The sequence below is a fragment of the Solanum verrucosum genome, unplaced genomic scaffold, assembly GCF_900185275.1.
Source record: "Solanum verrucosum unplaced genomic scaffold, falcon-dt-bn FXZP01000183.1, whole genome shotgun sequence".
Lineage (NCBI taxonomy): Eukaryota > Viridiplantae > Streptophyta > Magnoliopsida > Solanales > Solanaceae > Solanum > Solanum verrucosum.
Window position 1 is genome coordinate 1,032,764 of NW_026020430.1, and position 22,254 is coordinate 1,055,017.

General features: G+C 32.8%; 1 protein-coding gene across 1 annotated transcript in view; it reads left to right on the forward strand.

Annotated features, from left to right (window-relative positions):
* The first annotated feature begins 12,821 nt into the window (after window positions 1-12,821).
* The window catches only part of LOC125807423 (uncharacterized), a 20,905-nt gene continuing 11,472 nt past the window's right edge, over window positions 12,822-22,254 (forward strand). The window contains exons 1-2 of the mRNA XM_049487136.1: window positions 12,822-13,054; window positions 13,190-13,436. Of these exons, the coding sequence (XP_049343093.1) occupies window positions 13,226-13,436 (211 nt within the window). The 5' untranslated portion in view covers window positions 12,822-13,054; window positions 13,190-13,225. The remainder of the gene's footprint in view (window positions 13,055-13,189; window positions 13,437-22,254) is intronic.

The following is a 22,254-nucleotide window of genomic DNA, read 5'->3' on the forward strand; positions in this document are numbered from 1 at the left end:
GGTAGCTTAAGAAAACCTTGGTTGTAAGAGTTTTCATTTAATTAATATTCTACATTAACGAAAATAATACTCTCTTCATTCTATATTAATTGAATTATTGAGACATTTTTTATTTTTCAAATTAATTGTTCAGTTTTCAAGACTACATTTAGAGTGTTTTTTCAATTTTACCCTTCATTAGTTAGTATTTGAATTAGTGATAAATTAATATTTAGTTATTTAAATCATAAATTTGACAATAATTAATAAGTGTAAAAATGAAAAACTATGTTTAATTTATGTCTTAATCTACTTTTCTTAAAGGGTGTAAAATACCTCAAAAATTCAATTAATATGAAATGGAAGGAGTGATATAGATTTGAAAAAAAAGTAACAAGTGACTTTTTTTTTCTTTTTTTTTTTAATAGTTTGCAAAACGACTAACATTTAATGATTTTTTTTAATGGTTATGCCTTACCTCCTTTCTTGAGTTTATACGGTTAGATAGAGTGTTTAGCGGACTTTGATTAATAAAAAATTAATAATCCTCAATGTGAATAAATACAACCAAAAGAAGTTAGGTGTTGTCAATATTAATGAGATAATAAACTTTTACTGATTAACAAGTGTAAAGAAAATAAGAACTAAAGAAAATTGAGTATTTGCAATTATCACGGAGAGTGAATGATATTACAAATGAAGAATCTTAAGTAATACAAAAATATAAATAAGAAGGTTGAGTTATCACTAAAAAATATAATTTATCCATTTAAAGTAATCATATGTATCTTTCGCTTTTCTTCTTTAATTTTGTCCAACAATATTAGATAGTTCATCACTTCTTAGATTTATTGAATATTGTTGAAGGATTGACATTGTCACATATTTCAGCTTTGTCACTTACAGTTGCAAGTGACCTGAAATAAATTTCTTAGTCACCTTACCAGACATGCATATATGTGTTCATGTCGTTCATTTGTCTTTTTATTGCTTCCACTTTTTATTGTCTAGGTGGGAAATGTCCATCCCTAATCACTTTATCAAAGCTTATAAGTATCCAACATAAAATCTTCCTCGTCCTCCAAAAAAAGAAGAAGATATTTTCCTCAAATCGCCATTTAATCAAATCAAGAAGAAGATATTTTCCTCAAATCGCCAATTAATCAAATCAGCTGATCTAAGAGCAATTGTCTCCCCTAACGAATGATAAGAAATTTTTCGTTACATTTTAAAATAAAGAACAAATATATGTATATATATTACATTTATTTGAACATGTTCGAATTGAATTTGATGGATGATTAAAGTTCAATATCCTTGTGACTAGTTGTTAGATTTTAAAATGTGTGAATGGAAAATGAAAAGTTGTGACTTTTATGAAGAGTTGTGTGACTATTATGAAGAGTTGCGACTTTTATGAAAAATTGCAACTTTTATGAAGAATTGTGACTTTTACGAAAAGTTGTGACTTTTACGAAAAGCTGTGACTTTTACGAAAAGTTGCGAGTTTTATGAAGAGCTGTGACTTTTACGAAAAGTTGTAACTTTTATGAAAGGTCGTGACTTTAATGAAACGTTGTGACTTTTATGAAGAGTTCTGACTTTTATGAAAAGTTGCGACTTTTACGAAAAGTTGCACTTTTATGACGAAATGTGACTTTTATGAAAAATTGTAATTTTTCCAAAGGATTGTGACCTTTCCGATAAGACAAGAAACATTTATTCACACTATGTTTTGTTGTCTATAAATAGAGGGATTTCTTCTCATTTTTCAACAATGAATTTCTGGACTTCTTCTTCTACTACTAAATGTAGTATTCTAAGTGTACTTTGTTGTCGTTGAGTGGTTCATTGACACCGTGATTTGAAATAACGATACACCAATGAATATGATCGTTCTATTCTGAAAGAATATATTTCACTAATCTCGGATAATTTAGGGGAATAAATTCCTTAAGGACACACTATGCATTCAGTAGACTCAATTTTCTTCTTAGATTTTTTTTTTTTTTTGTATATTATCTCTAATATGTTTCAAATTCTATTTTCTTTACTAATATTAATTTTTTAATCTAAAATATACTTTTTAAACTTTCTTATTTTTTATCAAATTGTTCAAACATTATTGTTACAAGTATTATAATGTAGAGCAAAAGAATTACTGGAAGAAAAATGGGACAAAAGATCAACAAAGAAAAGGTTAGAAGTGAAAAAGTGGTTGTTATTATAAAAAATATACATTTTAAAATTTATTCTTTTAGAAAAAAAGAAAAAAAAACTACAACTGGATGAAGGGACATATCACATGAGTGGAATAGGTCAATAATTATAGTAGTTCCAAAGTCACTGAAACAGTGAAAATGCTTATCATATTCTTGTTGATTGCCAAATCTCACTTTGCCGACATCTAAATGAATAATGACAAAAAAAATAAATCAATCAATTGAAAATAAATTAATCATATTACCAACCTTTTATTAGGAAATTCGAATCGAGATGAAATTTTGATCATCTATAAAAATAAAACGAACTTGTAATAATTTTTCAAATCATTTTCTTCGTTCTCCGATCTGTTTAGTGTTTTCAAGTCATTTATGATTTGTTGGGACTGACAGTCGGTCGTCGGATCGTGACAGTGCTCTGATAAGATTTTCAATTTTTTTTTTTTTTGGGAAACAGATGATTAAATGTTGATCCTTTAGTAAACTAATTTATGTTACTAATTAACAGGAAGAAATAATTTGTTTAAATTTCATAAATAAAATAAGTTGTGTTATTCTAGTTTCACAAATTCTGCTAGTGGAAAGCTCAGCAAGCAGATAATAATGTGAAACATGTAGACAAATATAGATTTTTTTGTCTTTAGAGAATCTAATAAGGCCGAAAAAAGTTTATGCAAGTGGAATATATATATAAGCATTCATGCATCTAGAAACACACATCAATAATTTAATATTTTGGTTTATATATTACTGAATGTAGTTTTCTGACTTAAAAATTAAAGATATAAATGATTTAATTAATTTGAATACGTATCGTATCGTATCGTGTAAAGCCTAATTTTTTTTTAAAGAAGGATCTAATTATCAGAAAATTCTCCATGGTGGAGCAAAAAGTGCAACTCTAGAGCTAAAAAGCAGCATTGTCGGGCCACGAATATTAAAAAGATTCACTTTCTAACCAAGTTGTAAAAACTTTGAATCTTTTCAAGAATTTAAACGTTCAATTTTGATTAAATATTTGAAAACTCGTGCAATAAAATTTTTAAAATTTAAATTAAAAGTGTCTAATATAAATACTTTATTATATGTTTAATCAAAATATTCAAGTGTCCAAACAAAATTTATTTACAAATTTGAGAAGTTATCAAGGTATTCAAATTAAAATTAAAGATAACTTTATAAATGTTGGTTTTAAACGTGATTTAAGAGACATATTTAATTCATGAAATTGTACATGTATATCTTTGCGGGTTAGCTTTTAATCAAGAGAAACTGAAGGAAAAAAAGTGAACAAACTAAAATTTCTGGGGTAAAATATCTCAATTCTTATAATAGAGGGGGGTACAATATACTTTTCAGTTTTCACTGATCAAGTTAGAAATATTATCGTAAATTATATTCTGACCCACCAACTATACAAAATTCTCTTTCAGTCCCCCCCCCCCCCCCCCCCCTCAGGCCCTCCTCAAGGAAAAAAAGTTCAACGATGGTATTCTTTCCAACCTTTAATGTACCTTATCTTTACCCATAACCTTCCCCGTGACATAGTCAGAAATTTTATAAAAGTGATAAAGATTTTTTATTTTTAAAAAAAAAAGTGAATTTGAATGTTATTTTGCTTAACCTAACAATTGACATGCTGTGAAAATAAAACAAAAAAATATCATGCTAAAAAGGAGTTCAAATCCAGAACTATTCAATTCAAATGGACACCATTTTATCATTGCGCTAAAGATATAGCTTTTGTCAAGAGTGTCCAATTCTAAATATATATTACTTTAACACAAAATTTTAACATATATATATACAAAGTAATTTTCTAACAAGAACACCCTTGAAGTGGCTACAGTTCCGCCCTGGTTCATCTCCCCCGTTCGATAACCTTACGACCTTACCACTAGGGGTGTCAATGGTACGGTGCGGTCGGTTATTTTTTCAAATTACACCATCCCAATTTTTTTTGGGTATTTTATAATATATAATCAAAATTAGACTTTTTAGAACCATCTCAATCATATCGGTTTCTCTTCGGTATCGTTACGGTTCGATTAATTTTTGTTTTGTTTTTTACTTTTAAAATATCACCTCAAAATATACTACTGTTAATATATTTCTTTCACAAATATGTTCTTGAAAAAACACTTTAATTCTTCAGAAAAAAACAAGAATGTTAAACCTTATTGTCGTATTGTTTGATCTTAAATATTTAATAGGAGTGTTTGAATATGCTTTGTTGTATTGTTTGATAGAGTATCTATTAGGGAAAAGAGTATGAAAAATACTTCAACTTTGGCCGAAATTGTTTTTGCAATACCGAACTTTATGGAGGACCTTTTACCCCCTGCACTATTTAATAATGTATTTTAAATGTATATATGTGTCCACGTGGACACGTTACTATTTATAATTATGTAATATTTATGATATCCACGTGGGCACATATATACCTTTAAAAATACACTATTAAATAGTGCAGGGGGGTAAAAGGTCTTTTCCAAAGTTCGGTATTATTACAGCAATTTTGGTCAAAGTTCGAATATATTTCAGACCTTTTTCCCTATCTATTACGATATCTTTTAATTTTAAACCTAATTAAATAAAGGCGAATTAAAGAGCAAAGACTCAAAGTCATTTAGTCATCAGTGGCCTAGGATCTAAGTTATATTTATATTTGAAAAATGTTATAAAATATATTTATATATTAAATTTAACATATTGTTAATAGGGAAAAGGGTCTAAAATGCTCTTAAATTATGTGAAAGAACAAAAATGCCCTCCGTTAATAGTTTGGCTCAAAAATGCCCTTACCGTCAATACTTTGGTTCTAAAATGCCCTTAAACTATGCGAAAGGGACAAAAATGTCATCCGTTTGTAATTTGGTCCAAAAATGTCCTTGCCGTCAATACTTTGTTCCAAAAATGCTCTTATTGTTATTTAATGGGTAAAAAATGCTCATTTTCCAAATAAATATATTATTGTTTTTTTAACACATTCTTTTTCTAATATTTTTTTAAAGCAAATGTTTATCTTACTTCAATTCAGAAAAAAATAAAAAATGAAACTATTTCTTATTTTTTTATCATTATTTTTTATTGTTGTATAAATATAAATTAATGATGGATTTAATATGATCTTTTATATATGACATATATTATCTGTCGAAAGGGTACATGAAGTTATTCTATTTTAATTGATAAAATGAGATTAAGAGGGAAAAAAAATTCTTACATTTTTATTTGTTAAAGTGATTTTAGAAGAAATAAAACAAGAATAATGTTCTTTAATAATATTTTAATTAGGGAGATGTGTTTAACAAGAAAAAAAATCGAAAAAGGGCATTTTCACCCATTTTGTAACTATAGGGGCATTTCTGGACCAATGTATTGACTGCAAGAGCATTTTTGAACGAAAGTATTGACGGTAAGGACATTTTTAAGCCAAACTATAATGAGCAACTTCCACATATAACAAACATACAAATCATATTTGTATGTTATATCTATAGTTTGCATAATTGCGCTCCATAACAAATTTTATGTTTGCTATGGAGCTTTTGATTTGTATAATTCGCTAGATACATCCAATTTTATACAAATTGTTCAGTTTTGTATAAATTCATTTATACATTGTAATTTGTATAATAAGATCTGTATTTGTATAATTATAAGTGTATAAGACGAAAATATATGTATTCGTATTTGTATATACATTTTTCTCTCGCTTTATACAAACACAAACACATTTTATACCGAAATGTATAAAATGGCTAATTGTATACCGAAAATGACTAATTGTATACTGAATCAGATGGCAAAAAAGGGACGTTTGCTGCAAATTACAATTAAAATAAATTATGGCTATAACATTTAATTTGAATTAATAGTTTGCTATTTCATACAATTTTCCCAACTATAAACGGAGGACATATTTGTTCCTTTCACATAATTTAAGGATATTTCTGACTCTTTTCCCTTGTTAATAAATAAAATATATTTACAAATATGTAAGGTTATTCAGTTCGGTTCGGTTCGAGAATTTTTCGAGTTTTTTGATAAATTAAAAAGACCATCCCAATTGTTCGAGACAATTATACACTTAAATAAAAATCCACATTTTTATTGAAAAATAACATAAATTAATTCGATTCAATTAGATTTGATCGGTTCGATTCAATTTCTCATATTCAAAAGTAGAAATTTTGTATTTATTTAACCAATAATAAAATCTATATCTATATATAATATAAAATTGAATCTAGAATCGTTGATGTTGCACCCTCCAATGGCCAGCATTTGCAATTATTTATTTTTTCCTTTTTTTAAAATTATTTCTGAATTTTTCCTTAAAAAATAAGTATATAAATGAGTATTGAATAATAGATAAAAATGCCATTCTAAATGAATTAAAACGGACAATTATGATTAATTATTATTGGATTCCGTTTCTTTTCCTAACCTTAATGTTACTTTCTCTTCTCATGTCTTTTGATATTCCAAGTATGGAAGAGTATCCATATAAATTTGAGCACAATTGGATATACATTTTCCATAATCATCAATTTTTCAAAAAGACTTGAGTGAATATTAATGTTATTATTTCTTCTTATATTATTGTTTTGGTTGCAGATTTATCCTTCAATACTTCTGTCACTATCACAAATAATTCTCATGGTAAGCAAATATATATATATATATATATAAATATATTATGTGTTTCTATTTTAAAGTTTATATGAAATTCTTAAAATTTCAATAGTCACTTTCTTAATATAATCAGTAACCGTTTATGTTATAATAGTTACTTCACCCTCTTTGTTTTGACAATTTTTTTTTTATCGAGTTCATTTTTCTTTTTATGAGTGCTTGACAATCTCCATTTTTCTTTACTATCTTTTTATTTATATGTTGATCAAGTTTATCTACATATCATTCCTTTTTGTATTTTTGTTACTCATTATTTTCTCTTTTGGGGGAAAGCAATGATAATGTGAATTTTCTCAAAAATACAAAATTGCACTTTAATTTTTTTTTTATAATCATTGTATGATATTGTTCTAAACATCGCTCTTTTCTCATACTTTCATATTATTTGTTTTATAAAAGTGGTCAGCTTTGCTTTTGAAAAGCTAATGAGGGGTCGTCTACATTTTTTGAGATGCTAAGAGGTTTATTTCATCAAATTCCTATAGCCAAACTTAAAGATTTTTAAAATATTTGATTTCTTTATTTTGTAGTAATAATCGAAACTTTTTATTTTACCGTCAATTTTAATATTTTTTTAGACAACCCCTTCCTAATTTTGTAGTTATGATTTTTTTCCCTTTTTGTGTAATAATATTTTTTTGTGTGTATTTTAGTTTATAAGGTTCTCAAATTGTTGCAAATGAAAGACTTTGAGCAATTGAGAATTCCATCATATGTTTCAAAAAGGTATAATTTTAAATAGAAAGAGATGATTTTTTTTATTTAGTGTTATATTATTATTATTATTTGCTAATAATTTAATATATTTGTTAAATAGTCCAAATATTTCATAGACACATTCAATATCATTTTTTTTACTTTCTACAAATCAACTAAGTAATAATATTTTGATATGAGCTAAAACTATATAATTTGAGTTATACTAAACTTTCAATATCTTATTACTATTCTTCAATGGGGTATGTTTTAATAATGTAATTAAAACAAATTTATCATTGAAAATAGTTATTTTTTGGACGTTGAAGGTACATTTGAAGCTATGACTATATTAGGAAGGATTTACCAATTAAAAGAACTATTTACGGTTGGTGCTTCCCATAAAAAGAAAAAGAAAAAGAAAGTGAAAGTATTTTAAAATAGTTCGATCACAATGAATGCATTCTTCTAAAATACATGTTACTATAATTTCTAATCAATTTGATCATATCTAGGGTTGTCATAGGAGCAATGAAAATCTTAAAGGTGTTTCTATGGTTCCATCTACAAATTGTTGTTATTAGTTTCGATCGACGATCCTTTAAATCGTATGTTCACGCTTATGATTGTTAATACATTTACTTTCATTTTAGATTAAATGGATTAGAGTTAATTGTAAATTCAACTAATCCTTTTATGACCGCGTGAAGCGCGAACATATTCACTAGTATTTATATAATCATATATAAATACAACACACAATGTTCATTCATAAAATAGCGATGCAACACAAATTACACGAATCACTTTTGTTTACTATCAAATTTGATGAAAAATATTTTCTTTTGGTATACTGAGGGTGCACATCGATCGATTTGGTTCGATCTAAACCCATCGTGTGCCCTCCATATCTTATCTCTCCTTGACTTCTTCCCCTGTGTGTTGAACAGCCACCTCTTTGCAGAATCAATATCCTCATCATCTGGCTCAGCCACTTCCACATCAATTTCCTCAAACATCATCATCTTCACAATGATGGTAATGTTTATATATTAGATTCATGAGTTGGATTAATTATATTATAAAGAATAAAACAAGGTAAATACAACTAATCAAGAAATATTCAATCTTGAAGAAATTAAAAAACACAAATGTTTATACTCCACTAATTTTTAACATAAGAAAGAACAAAAGCAAATATTTGTTGGGGAACAATGGAAAAACAATACTTAATATAGTAAATTATTTATTTAACAAAATAATAAATAAATATCATTATCACAAATAATAATAAATCGTGTTGGATACTGTTCTAAAAAAACTACTCTATTTCAACAGAGCAGAATTACAACTAATTCAATGGTATGAAATATTTTTTAGAATTAAACAGCTCTTCTCTAATTATAACTATTTCAGTAGTCTGAAATATTTTCTCAAAAATAAACAATTTTTTTCTATTTAGATAGAAGAAATTAACAAAATTTATCTAACACCAACAGGAATTTAATTTAAAGAAATAATAAAAGCAAGGGAAATCTTGTAGAAAAAAAAAAAGGCAAGAAAGAGATCAAGTAGTAATTTTTAGCTTTGTTTATCTGCCTATATTTTGCTGAAGCATAAGGTGGATATTTATAGGAGGCGGCTAATGGTTAAAACATGTCAAATGTAATTATTAATTTATGATTTTGCTTTTTTCCTTTCAAAAAGTCTATTCAACTCTTTCTCTACTTAGGAGAATATTTTGATCTTTTTAGACTCTATAACATGGCTCTGTCCCCGAGTAAAGGAGTTTTATACTATAATTCTAAAAAAAATGCAGGCAATTTTTTTAAAAATTCATTAAAGATTTTATAAATATTTTAATCACTTAATTAACACTGTTTTTTATAACTTAATTGAACAAGTTAATAGATTTGAAATAAATATTATGTGTGAATTTCAGTCTTTTGAGCTTTTTGATTGCATTCTCCTTGATGCATGAATAAATATGACAAAAAGTGAATAAATTTTATGTGTGTGAAGTAGTGAGTAATATGAAGTTTGTGTCCTTTTTTAAAAATAAAATAAAATTGGTGGAAGTTGCTTTCAAGAAGCCAAGTTGTGGCCATTGAGAACAGGTTTCCTACTTTGTTTTTTCATCTAAGGTATTTTTTTTCGCTTGAGGTTTGATATCTATATTAAAATATGATTAATTTAAATTTAATATATTGCAGGATTATAAATTTTTTACTTTCAGAAACTCAACACTATATCTCTAATCAAGGATGAATGAATATCGATCTATGCTAGTTATATTTGTGATTTTGTCAATCATTGGATCAACCAAAATTATACTATTAATTAGATGAATACCCTTTCATTTTTCTTTATTTTAAACCTAATTTATACCTACATACACGTGCAACTTAATATAATTCTCAAATGCAAAAATTTCAACAACATCCAATCCATACTATAGTATTATTTGTTTTTAACGTTTATGTACCTTAAGAAATCTTGGTGGTAAGAGTTTTTGACTTCTTGTATACACAATTATTTATCTTTTTCCTTAAACGTTTCATTTATATATTAACGAAAATAATAAGTTGAAAAAACTGACAGCCTATATTTGACATAAATGTAAAAAAAAATGATTCTGTAAATGATCGATTTGCCCCTCGGTGAATTAATTTATGTTACTAATTCTCTAAGTTTATCAATGAATTTATTTGGACAAATACTTTTAAAAAAACTATATTTAAAAAAAAAAGAAAAAAGAATCAGATAAGTAAATGAGTATTTATTGCTGAAGTGAACAAATCAATATTTCCAACAAAGCTTGTAGCAGTGGCAGGGGCAATGACAATAATGCTGATTCAGACTTCACAACAAACTGTTTATTTTCTAAAATATTCGATATTAGAAATTTATTGATTTTTATTAAAAAATTATCTTAGCACCATCAAATTATTTGAGTATGATGTAAACCTAGTAATTTCAAACGTTTCTTAAAAAATATAGGAGGGATTACCATTAGGATCGTCCCAACAAGATTCAAGGTCTAAAATTAAACTTTATTGAGAGGTCTTATTTTTTAAATTGTTATTTGTAAATTGAATAACTATAACATATTCGATGAAATCTTATTATAAAGTAAGAATGTAAACAATAAAAAATTTCAATGAAAAATATAATAGAAAGTTAGAATAATAGATCATGGCTTAAATTTTTAAAAAGTATATATAATGATATTGAAATAGTTGTGTTGAATTTGATAAGTTTGATATAATGATATTAAAGTAGTATTGATTTGTTGCAGTGCTTGAAATTTAAGGAATACATAAAAAAATTGATCTTTTTATAAACACACAACAATAAATTTTGCATTATATAAAAGATTGGCCGTTTGATGGACTTTTTAGAATATTCAATATTGAGAGAATAAATATAGAAAGATAAAAGCAAGAATAGTAATATGGATTACTATAGAAAGATAAAAGCAAGAATAGTAATATGGATTAATGATAATCATCAAGATATAAATAAGTCAACAAAATAGATAACCAAGTAAGATAAGATGCTATAATTACATAAACGCTATTCATATTTTCAATTATTACAATAACCTCTACCTTACATGAAATAGATAGTTATTATTATATTTTTCTACCCAAAATATTATTTTCTAATATATATATAAGAAAAATGGAGGGTCCTAAACAAACTTAAAGCTTCAAGTGATTGCTTTAGTCACTGATAGAAAATATTAAATTATAAGAAAAATTACTCAAATACACATCTTATTTTATCATAATTTCTAAAATTTTCTATCATTTAAAAAATTGCAAAAATACCTTCTCATATACATCACTTCCGTATCTGACACATCGCTATTCCTCTCCAATACATTCCTCCCTTATGTATCTGGATGTACTATTCTCTTTATGATATATCTCTTTTATGGGATATGTCCCTTCCTTATGTATTCAGATATTTGTTAATGTATTTGAGAGTCCAATAATATATGAAAAATTCATTGATTTCAAAAGAATATAATCTGAAAAAAAGTAAAGAAATAATATGAGCTTATGTAAATTGTATTGTTACTAGCAAGTAGCAACAGAACAAAAATCTCATTCAGTCCCCCACCGCCCCTTTGGGGAAAGAAAAAAAAAATTGTGGGGCGGTGGGCTCCATTTGGGAGAAACTGCATATATATCCACAAAAGCACCCAGATTTGATTCTTATTATTACTCTCCGTTCATTTTTATTTGTTATATTGTGCTTTTTGAAAATTGATTTTATTAATTTTTAAAATTAAATTATATTATATTAATTTGATATTTTAAATAAAAATTTTAGATTTTTAAAAATATACAAAAGTATTACGAGTATAAATTATAATTTTGTGCATATCAATATGATGAAAAAATATATCATAAAATGTTAATCAAATTTTTTATAGTTTAACTTCAAAATTCAAAAAAGAAAATTATGACAATTAAAAATGGACGAAAAAAATTTATCCATAAATGTTGTGATGAAATAGTTAAATATTCCTTAAATGGTTGTTTCAGATTCGAATTATATATATATAGAATTGCATCACGTAGATTTGAAAGAAGTATTTTCTTTTAATAATTTTTCTTGTATCAAAAATTTAAATTCAAGATCTCTAATTAAAAAGAAGCGTGTGATATTCTCTATGTCAAATGAGTATTTTCGTTCTTGCACGTATTTTCAAATTGTCGGTCACTCTTGCACTTATTTTAAGAAAATATAATACGAGAATTTTTTTTAAAAATAGAATAATTCTTTATTAAATATTTATTTATTAAGATATTTATAATATTAAATTAAATTTCTAAAATATCAAATAGTTCGAAATAATATAATTTATAAAAGTCACAATATATAACTTAAGATTGAAAGAGTATTAAAAATGCATTTAATTATAAGAGCTTGAACTTATAATCCTTTTTTATCTAGTGTCTAATATTTTTTCATTCTTCAACACAATTTATGGACACTTTTCTTAATTTAATTATTTTTTTCTCTAATTATAATTATTACATATTTTTTGATATTTTAAATTATCACTTTTTATATATATAGTGTTTTTTATATAATTTTTAAATATAAAAATTTATTTTAAAATTCTATATTTAAATAATTAATATTCAAAAGCATGACTCGTAAACTGAATTGGAATAGAGAGGGACTATTATTTTCAAAAACTATGTTCGTACTCCTAACCTCGTCATTCTTTCTAAGACAGAAATCGTAGTTTTAATATTTTTAATAATCGAGTATAAAATGTGATATTGAGTATATAAATTATCACTTTATGACGAATATTGGTTCTTTACGTCTTTTTAAAAAATAAAAATAAAAATAAAAATATTTCTCTCTTTATTTTGTTCTTTTTAACTTGCCGTTGTATACTTGTACTGATTTGAGCTAGCAGTAGCATAGTGAGTTCCTATCCATGGCGTCCTTCTAATAGCTCTGATTTTTCATCTGTTTTAAGTTATTTCTTCTTCAACTAATGATTTCTACTATTATTTGTTGAACCTACTAATTTTAGCTATCCATTTTTTTGTTTACAGATACTCATTGTAGGAAGCTGAACAGGCAGATTAACAATGGGGAAATTTGCAATAACAATGGTGGGTTTTCTGCTTTTATGTTTCTGTACTGAAGCAGTTTACATGAAGTACAAGGACCCAAAACAGCCATTGAATGTTAGAATCAGGGATTTGATGAACAGAATGAGCCTTGAAGAGAAAATAGGTCAGATGACCCAGATTGAGAAACATGTAGCTTCACCTCAGATCATGAAGAAATACTTCATTGGTAAGCTTTCCTAAACAAAAATCTTGAGGTTTTACATAAACCCTTATGGAGAAATCATTTTATGAAAGTTATACATTTGAAGCTATGTGTGATAAAAATTGCCTGTAGAAAATCTAGAGAAATTTGCCAGGATATGACTCAGTTGCAGCTTACTGAGTACATAGATCAGGGTAGACGGTTAGTAGGTAGTAGCATTGTCTTGCTTATCCTTCCGTACTGGTAGTCATAGTAATACTATCTACTACTATCTTTGTACTTTGATTATCGCAATATTTTGTTGTAGTTATTGTTCCTTTTTTGAATGCTTTATTATGCTATCTTATAGTATTTTGCCATGGTTTTTTCACTTTTGTTATTTCTACTTGTGGGATTACACTGGTATGTTGTGGTTGTTGATACGCTCAAATTACACCTCCTTTCAGAAGCATAAGCGATCGTTATCAAGTAAAGAACCCAACTTGTAGGTTGGGATCGATCCCACGAGGAAAATGGTTTAGACTTTACTTTTAACCGACAATTATCTTCGATTAGTCAAATTATTTCCAGAAACAAATAATAAAAAGGGGGGTTGTGCTTGTGTAAAACAAATAGTAATACGAAATATTGTAATCAATAATTAAACGCAACTTTGGTTGTTATCAAGATAAAAGAAATAACTAGGGTATACGTGTTCCCCATAATCTCATAACGCAGTAATTCTAGTAATAGCAATCCTCTTCTAGTGTATTACATGCAAAGTGATAAGTTAAGTATCTCTAAATCCTTAGTCCGGCATCCAGAGAATTTCACCCCGCACCTTGGTCCGGCTACGTGTGTATAATTTACTAACCCTTACCTTTACCTCATATTAGACATCATAATCGATGTTTGGCTTAGTTATTACTTCGCACCAATCGACACTAGCCTATTAGATAGTATCACACTAAATCTATGTTGATAATTCTTTTCTTGTTAATTACCTCCTTGGTCCGGCAAGTAGTAACAAGGCGAGTTCTAACGTTGGCCACCGTTAAAAAGACTTCTAAACGAAAGAATTATCAATGCATGCAAAATACTAGTCAAGAATTGCTTATTTACTATTCATACTTTGTTAATTGATCATGGTTCCCACAACCCTAGTTGTGAATTTAGTTACTCATATCAGCAAGAACACAATTCATAATTGTAGATGAAGAAATCATGAACTTACGTAAAAAGAATAATAAACCCAGAGAATTAACTTGAATTGCCAAGCCAAAATCTTCAAAACGAACTTCCAAAATCAATAATTGCTAGGGTTGCAAATTAATCTCCAAAGTTCCAAAGTAAAAATAGAATAATAGTGTCTAACCCCCAAAAACGAGGTTTACATGTCCTATTTATAGAAAACAAATCCTAAATAAAAAAGGAAACAAATTAAGGAAAGTTTTGTTCAGGTACGCGTCTTCGATCCACGAGACTGACTTACGGACCGTCGATTGATCTACGGTCCGTAAGTCCCTTCCGTCACTCGGGACTTAGAAAATATTTCGGCATCTAAAAATCAGCTTCTCTGAAGCAAACGACGGACCAGCAGCACGGACCGTAGATCGATCTACGGTCCGTCAATCCCTTCCGTAGCTCCATACTTAGAATCTTCAAAAATCAAGTACTGGAACCCTCACAGTCTCATCCTACGGATCAACAGTACGGTCCGTAGATGGGTCTACGGACCGTAAATGGGCACCGTGGTTCCACACTTGGTCAGATTTCCCTGATTTGTCCTCAACACATTCCTGCTGGTCTACGGTCATCACCTACGGACCGTGGATGGACCTACGGTCCGTAGATGACCTCCGTGGATGCCTTTTTCTGCATTTCCTTCAGTTGTCTCTAAACTTCCGCGCCTGTACACCTTTCCTGCAAAACATGATAGAATACATAAAAACCAATATAAAAAGGCCCTAGACACACACAACTTGTAAGTGAAATGTATTAGAAATACCGTAAACTCACGGTATATTAACACCCTCAACTTAAATTCGTTGTTTGTCCTCAAGCGACGCACTAGAACTCTAAACGACACTTATATAGAAGCAAGAATTTCTAACTCAAGCAATCACATGGCTCTTCAACCTCCTCATTGTTCGGGTGCACATTCGTTCTTTTAGACTCGATAAGCCAACTCATGTGGATCCATCATGACACAGACCAACCAACTAACACACAACAGACACCTTCTCACTGTCACCCAGATACCAACTTTCCAACAATGGAACTAGTGCCCTTACTTCAAACGAAATCCTCTTTTAGTAAAAAAATTCGATTTCATTCATGGTACAAGGATTTATTCAACACTCACGCTCAAAAGTAATTTCAAATACAGTTTGTGCTTACTGTCATAAGCTTGCCCTTATTTTCACTGCTCAGACTTTTCAAACTAGACTCCAGGATCACTATAGGACTTTATTGGCTTGTAACGTAGGCTCAGGGTCAGGTGTGGTACATTTGGGTACTGTTTAGTGACTTTCTGCCCTCCTTGTCATTACACTAGGCTTTTAACCTCTTGTTGCCCTACTTTTGTCATGTTATTGCTTTACCGCTTTCCTTTGATTTTCTTCAATCACGGAAGTGACTTTAAACTTTGAAGCTCAATTCCTTTTAATTGCTCCTTTCTCTTTGAATAATTCACATCCTTTCCTTACGTTTCCCCCAAATTTATTTATTTATTTTTCATTTTTTTTTTTATTTTTATTTTTTATTTTTTTCACTCTTTTCATCCCCATTTTTCTTTCGGTTTCCTCTTGCATAGCCACCTTACAGTTGACTGACCCGACCCGGACCCCCATTACTTAAAACCACCAGTGTTTCAAATCATTCCCTTTCCCTCCATTGCTCCCACAACCGTTTCTCCCACTTTTTAAACTCCCCAAATCACTCTATAACCACCACAAAATATCCTCCCTTCCATATATTCCCTAAACCCTTTTTCCTACCATAATCAACCCACTCCATAATCTGATAAAAAGAGTCCGGGGGTTGGTCAGTGACGAAAAGGTGAATCCTTGGTCGGGCTAAATCATAGTACCATCACGCAATCACCCCACTCCTTGTTGCTTGTAAGGTAATAGACTTTCTCTTCACTTTGAATTTCAATTCATAGATTGAATATAGAGGGTCGGGAGTGGGTTTTAACCTTGGGTAATTGTTAGTTGATATTGCATGATAAACTTGAGTAGTACAATGCCCTTGGAATGATAGATAGTGATTGTGTAGTTTTAATTGTGATGTGAGCTTATGTATTCGTAAATACTATATGCTAGTTTCGACCTAGGGTTCCCCATCTAGTCTAAATTGTTGGGTATAATAATCGGTAGGAATCTTAAGAATGACGAACTAGCATGTTTTAATGGTGTATATGCATAACTAGGTTGCGTTAATGTTGAAACCAAAAGCCAAAAATGTATGATACCTGGCACTGTTTGATTCCACGATACCCCGTCTACGGACCGTAGATCCATCTACGGACCGTAGATGGGGTTCGTCATTTGATGCACCTGCAAATTTTCACGAAGTGTAAAACCACGGATGTGGACTACGGTCCGTAGATACATCTACGGACCGTTCTGCACTTCCGTGGTTTTCATCTGCGACCTATATTTCAGGCACCCTGATCCACGGACCGTAGGTCTCCTCCGTGGATGACTTCTGCAGCATCTGTCATATTTTTTTTTGTGGACTTAGTTTGGGTTGTTACCAACTCTAAATAAGTTCTTTTGCCGCATATGGTTAGTTTTGGCACTAATGACGTTCCTGCAGGTACGATGGCACCCAAGAAGATGGTCACCTACTCGAAACGGGGCAAGTCCAAATCGGTTGCCCCTAGCTTCCGGTTGATTGATGAGGACACCGAGAACGACTCTGACTCCGCATATGTGCCTCTCAACCCTAGGGCCTCTCGCGCAGCACCCAGGAGCACCCCCCGGAAGGTGATCCCCGACGTAGTCACTGTCTCCCAGTCTGATGAGGAGCACACACTGATCGGGTCGCCAACTGGGGCTGCTTCCAGTTCGGAGGGACCTATGTCCGGATCCGAGTCTACCCATGCCTCAGGCTCCCAATCCTCACATTCAGAGTCTGTCCATGCTACAGGGTCCAACTTTAAATCGTCCACAGGGTCTGGAGAAAATGACCAAGCAGCCTCGTCTGATGAGGCAACTAGTTCAGAGGCCATTCCTGCTCCGAGGAATGATGAACCCGCTCCGGTAGCAGGGGAGCTGAATAGGTGGTGTGTCGAGGGTCAATGGCAGATCTATCGGGATGCAAAGATGGTGAATGACAAACAGAAAATGGCCCGATTAATACAAGAGGAGCGCAGAGTCCTCACGGGGAGCTTGCATACTGTGCCAGACATTCACCGGCTTTTCAAACTTCACAAGTGTGACTGGATGGCTCGAGACCCAGGGACGTATAGCGAGGAGATTGTCCGGGAGTTCTATGCTTCATATGCTGCCACTCTCCGCGGGTCCATTTCCAAGCGGTCAAAGCCACTAGCGCAGGCCCCGCTCACTTCCACCTTGGTTCGAGGGTGTCCAGTAGATATATCACCCGCCACCATTAGCCGGTTTCTTTATGGTCCTACCACATGCCACTCTTGGTCCCGTAACACGTCGGAATTTGATTACCGCTGGGACATCGTGCGGAGTGGTACTTTCCAGAGGAATACTGAGCAGCGAGAGGCCGTGATACTATGGCTGGCCAGGTACATTGCTGCAGATGGCGAGCGTGCAGAATGGGTCGCTACTCCACGGTTGGGCATCCGGAGGGCCACATTGAACTTCGTAGCAAAATTCTTCTGGCTATTAGTACGCAACCGCGTGTCGCCCACAAAAGCCGACAATCAGGTCACTTGGGACAGAGCTGTGATGGTTGCTGCATTGGTGGCGGGAGTAGAGATCGACTTTGCCAAAATGCTGCTGGCAGAGATCCACGAAAGAGCTTTCAGGACCTCAACTACTTACCCTTTCCCCTGTCTGATATTTCACTTGTGCAGGGACTCTGGAGTACCGATCTGGCATTGTGACAGGCTAGTCCACCCTACAGGGGCATTGGACATCGGCCTTATTCGGGATGACGCGAATGTGGCAGCACCTCGCAGAGAGCCCCAGATTGAGGTACCCCCCTTGAGCTCCGATCTTGCAGACGCTGTGGGGCAGGCACAGGGCGGTGACCCCATTATCCCAGACCACACCGACACTGTCCCAGGCTCCTCTTCTCAGGCAGCGAGTGTGGCTCTTAGTTCTTCCCGGTCCACACCACAGTTAGGAGTGACGGTTGTCCCTATGGCCAGAGTACAAAAGTTAGAGGCGCAGATGGCCACACTCCTACATCACATCCAGCCTTGGATGCAAAAGTCGATTGCTGAGTCCGAGGCTAGATTGGAGCGCCGGATGGAAGGGATGATGGACCGTAAGGTCCTGGCGGTTAATAAGCGACTTGACGCCTTTGAGTTGCGAGTACTTGAGCGATCAGTTCCGGCCACAGACTTATCTGCTTTGCAGGCTGACATAGCCAGCCTCCGGACTGATGTGGACGCCATTCTTGCTGCACCTTCAGTTGAGACTCAGGCTGCGCCGACTGCACTGGCTGATGATACAGTGCTAGATGCCCTATTCAGTGGCATCGCCGAGGAGGGGCCTGCACCGACACATGCCAAGGGCAAGCGGCACCGCTCTCATCGAACAGAGGAAGAAAAAGCGCAGAAAAGACAGCGTCGGCAGGAGAAGGAGGCTAGAAGGGCCTCGATTGCAGATGAAGAGTCGCGCCAGCAGAGGGTGCGTGAGAGAGCTGCAGGGGCATCAAGCTCTGCCCCAGTTACAGAGGTTCAGCCTATTGTGAGGGGCGCTGTGAGCACCACTGATGGTGCGGAGCAAGTGATAGCGAGCACTACTGAGAGTTCTAGGATTGTTGAGGTGGGCACTACTGAGGGTGCCCCCACTGATGTTCCAGAGGGCTCCGGGAAACCGGACCCCCCTGTGTGTTGATGATTCGCCGGCGCTTTGCGCCACAGGTTTGCTTCACCCTAATCCATTTTCTTTTATTGTTTATGTATGCATTGTGGACAATCGCATCTATCTTTGTTGGGGGTGGGGTAAATGGATTGTGAGTGATAGGGTAAAGTCTGAGTAACCCAAACTCATGAATCCTCTCTTGGGGTTTTCTTGCCTGTGTTCTTTTTCCCCAAGTGACTGTTTAATTTTTTGTTGAACCGGCATGTCTTAGGAGTGTGTGTATAGAAGCATGATACAGAATGAAGCATGATGGCTTAGAAAAATGATACCCGTCAGATTCTGGGTTGTATGCTAGAAGTAGACTACGAATTGTTGACTGTGTTGGCTCTGAACATGATATAGTAACAATCGACTTGATTGCATGACTAAACCTGAAACTTGAACTGGAAATCTGATAATGAAACTTGTGCCAAGAGTGGGTGAGAATCATTGACTGTTCAAACAGTTTTGTGCAAAACTAGAACTTGCCCGGTTAGTCCTGCGAAGACAATTCAATCCAGAGGATAGGAAGTGATCATAGGCCGTTGTTCTGAAAAATCCATAAAGTGCCTAGAAGGATTCAACCAAATGAAATAACTGTTCCCGTTGATCCCACTTTGAGCCTAAAAATAAATCATTTCTTTCTAAATCCCCGAACTCACTTTCCCATAATCTACTATGTTGGCCCCGGTCCCTCCTTGGACATGTGCAATTTGATTTAGGCCAAAAGCCTAAGTTGAGGGTGGCTATGCAAGAGGAAACCGAAAGAAAAATGGGGATGAAAAGAGTGAAAAAAATAAAAAAATAAAAAAAAAAAAAAAAATGAAAAATAAATAAATAAATTTGGGGGAAACGTAAGGAAAGGATGTGAATTATTCAAAGAGAAAGGAGCAATTAAAAGGAATTGAGCTTCAAAGTTTAAAGTCACTTCCGTGATTGAAGAAAATCAAAGGAAAGCGGTAAAGCAATAACATGACAAAAGTAGGGCAACAAGAGGTTAAAAGCCTAGTGTAATGACAAGGAGGGCAGAAAGTCACTAAACAGTACCCAAATGTACCACACCTGACCCTGAGCCTACGTTACAAGCCAATAAAGTCCTATAGTGATCCTGGAGTCTAGTTTGAAAAGTCTGAGCAGTGAAAATAAGGGCAAGCTTATGACAGTAAGCACAAACTGTATTTGAAATTACTTTGAGCGTGAGTGTTGAATAAATCCTTGTACCATGAATGAAATCGAATTTTTTTACTAAAAGAGGATTTCGTTTGAAGTAAGGGCACTAGTTCCATTGTTGGAAAGTTGGTATCTGGGTGACAGTGAGAAGGTGTCTGTTGTGTGTTAGTTGGTTGGTCTGTGTCATGATGGATCCACATGAGTTGGCTTATCGAGTCTAAAAGAACGAATGTGCACCCGAACAATGAGGAGGTTGAAGAGCCATGTGATTGCTTGAGTTAGAAATTCTTGCTTCTATATAAGTGTCGTTTAGAGTTCTAGTGCGTCGCTTGAGGACAAACAACGAATTTAAGTTGAGGGTGTTGATATACCGTGAGTTTACGGTATTTCTAATACATTTCACTTACAAGTTGTGTGTGTCTAGGGCCTTTTTATATTGGTTTTTATGTATTCTATCATGTTTGCAGGAAAGGTGTACAGGCGCGGAAGTTTAGAGACAACTGAAGGAAATGCAGAAAAAGGCATCCACGGAGGTCATCTACGGACCGTAGGTCCATCCACGGTCCGTAGGTGATGACCGTAGACCAGCAGGAATGTGTTGAGGACAAATCAGGGAAATCTGACCAAGTGTGGAACCACGGTGCCCATTTACGGTCCGTAGACCCATCTACGGACCGTACTGTTGATCCGTAGGATGAGACTGTGAGGGTTCCAGTACTTGATTTTTGAAGATTCTAAGTATGGAGCTACGGAAGGGATTGACGGACCGTAGATCGATCTACGGTCCGTGCTGCTGGTCCGTCGTTTGCTTCAGAGAAGCTGATTTTTAGATGCCGAAATATTTTCTAAGTCCCGAGTGACGGAAGGGACTTACGGACCGTAGATCAATCGACGGTCCGTAAGTCAGTCTCGTGGATCGAAGACGCGTACCTGAACAAAACTTTCCTTAATTTGTTTCCTTTTTATTTAGGATTTGTTTTCTATAAATAGGACATGTAAACCTCGTTTTTGGGGGTTAGACACTATTATTCTATTTTTACTTTGGAACTTTGGAGATTAATTTGCAACCCTAGCAATTATTGATTTTGGAAGTTCGTTTTGAAGATTTTGGCTTGGCAATTCAAGTTAATTCTCTGGGTTTATTATTCTTTTTACGTAAGTTCATGATTTCTTCATCTACAATTATGAATTGTGTTCTTGCTGATATGAGTAACTAAATTCACAACTAGGGTTGTGGGAACCATGATCAATTAACAAAGTATGAATAGTAAATAAGCAATTCTTGACTAGTATTTTGCATGCATTGATAATTCTTTCGTTTAGAAAGTCTTTTTAACGGTGGCCAACGTTAGAACTCGCCTTGTTTACTACTTGCCGGACCAAGGAGGTAATTAACAAGAAAAGAATTATCAACATAGATTTAGTGTGATACTATCTAATAGGCTAGTGTCGATTGGTGCGAAGTAATAACTAAGCCAAACATCGATTATGATGTCTAATATGAGTAAAGGTAAGGGTTAGTAAATTATACACACGTAGCCGGACCAAGGTGCGGGGTGAAATTCTCTAGATGCCGGACCAAGGATTTAGAGATACCTAACTTATCACTTTGCATGTAATACACTAGAAGGTGTAAGTGA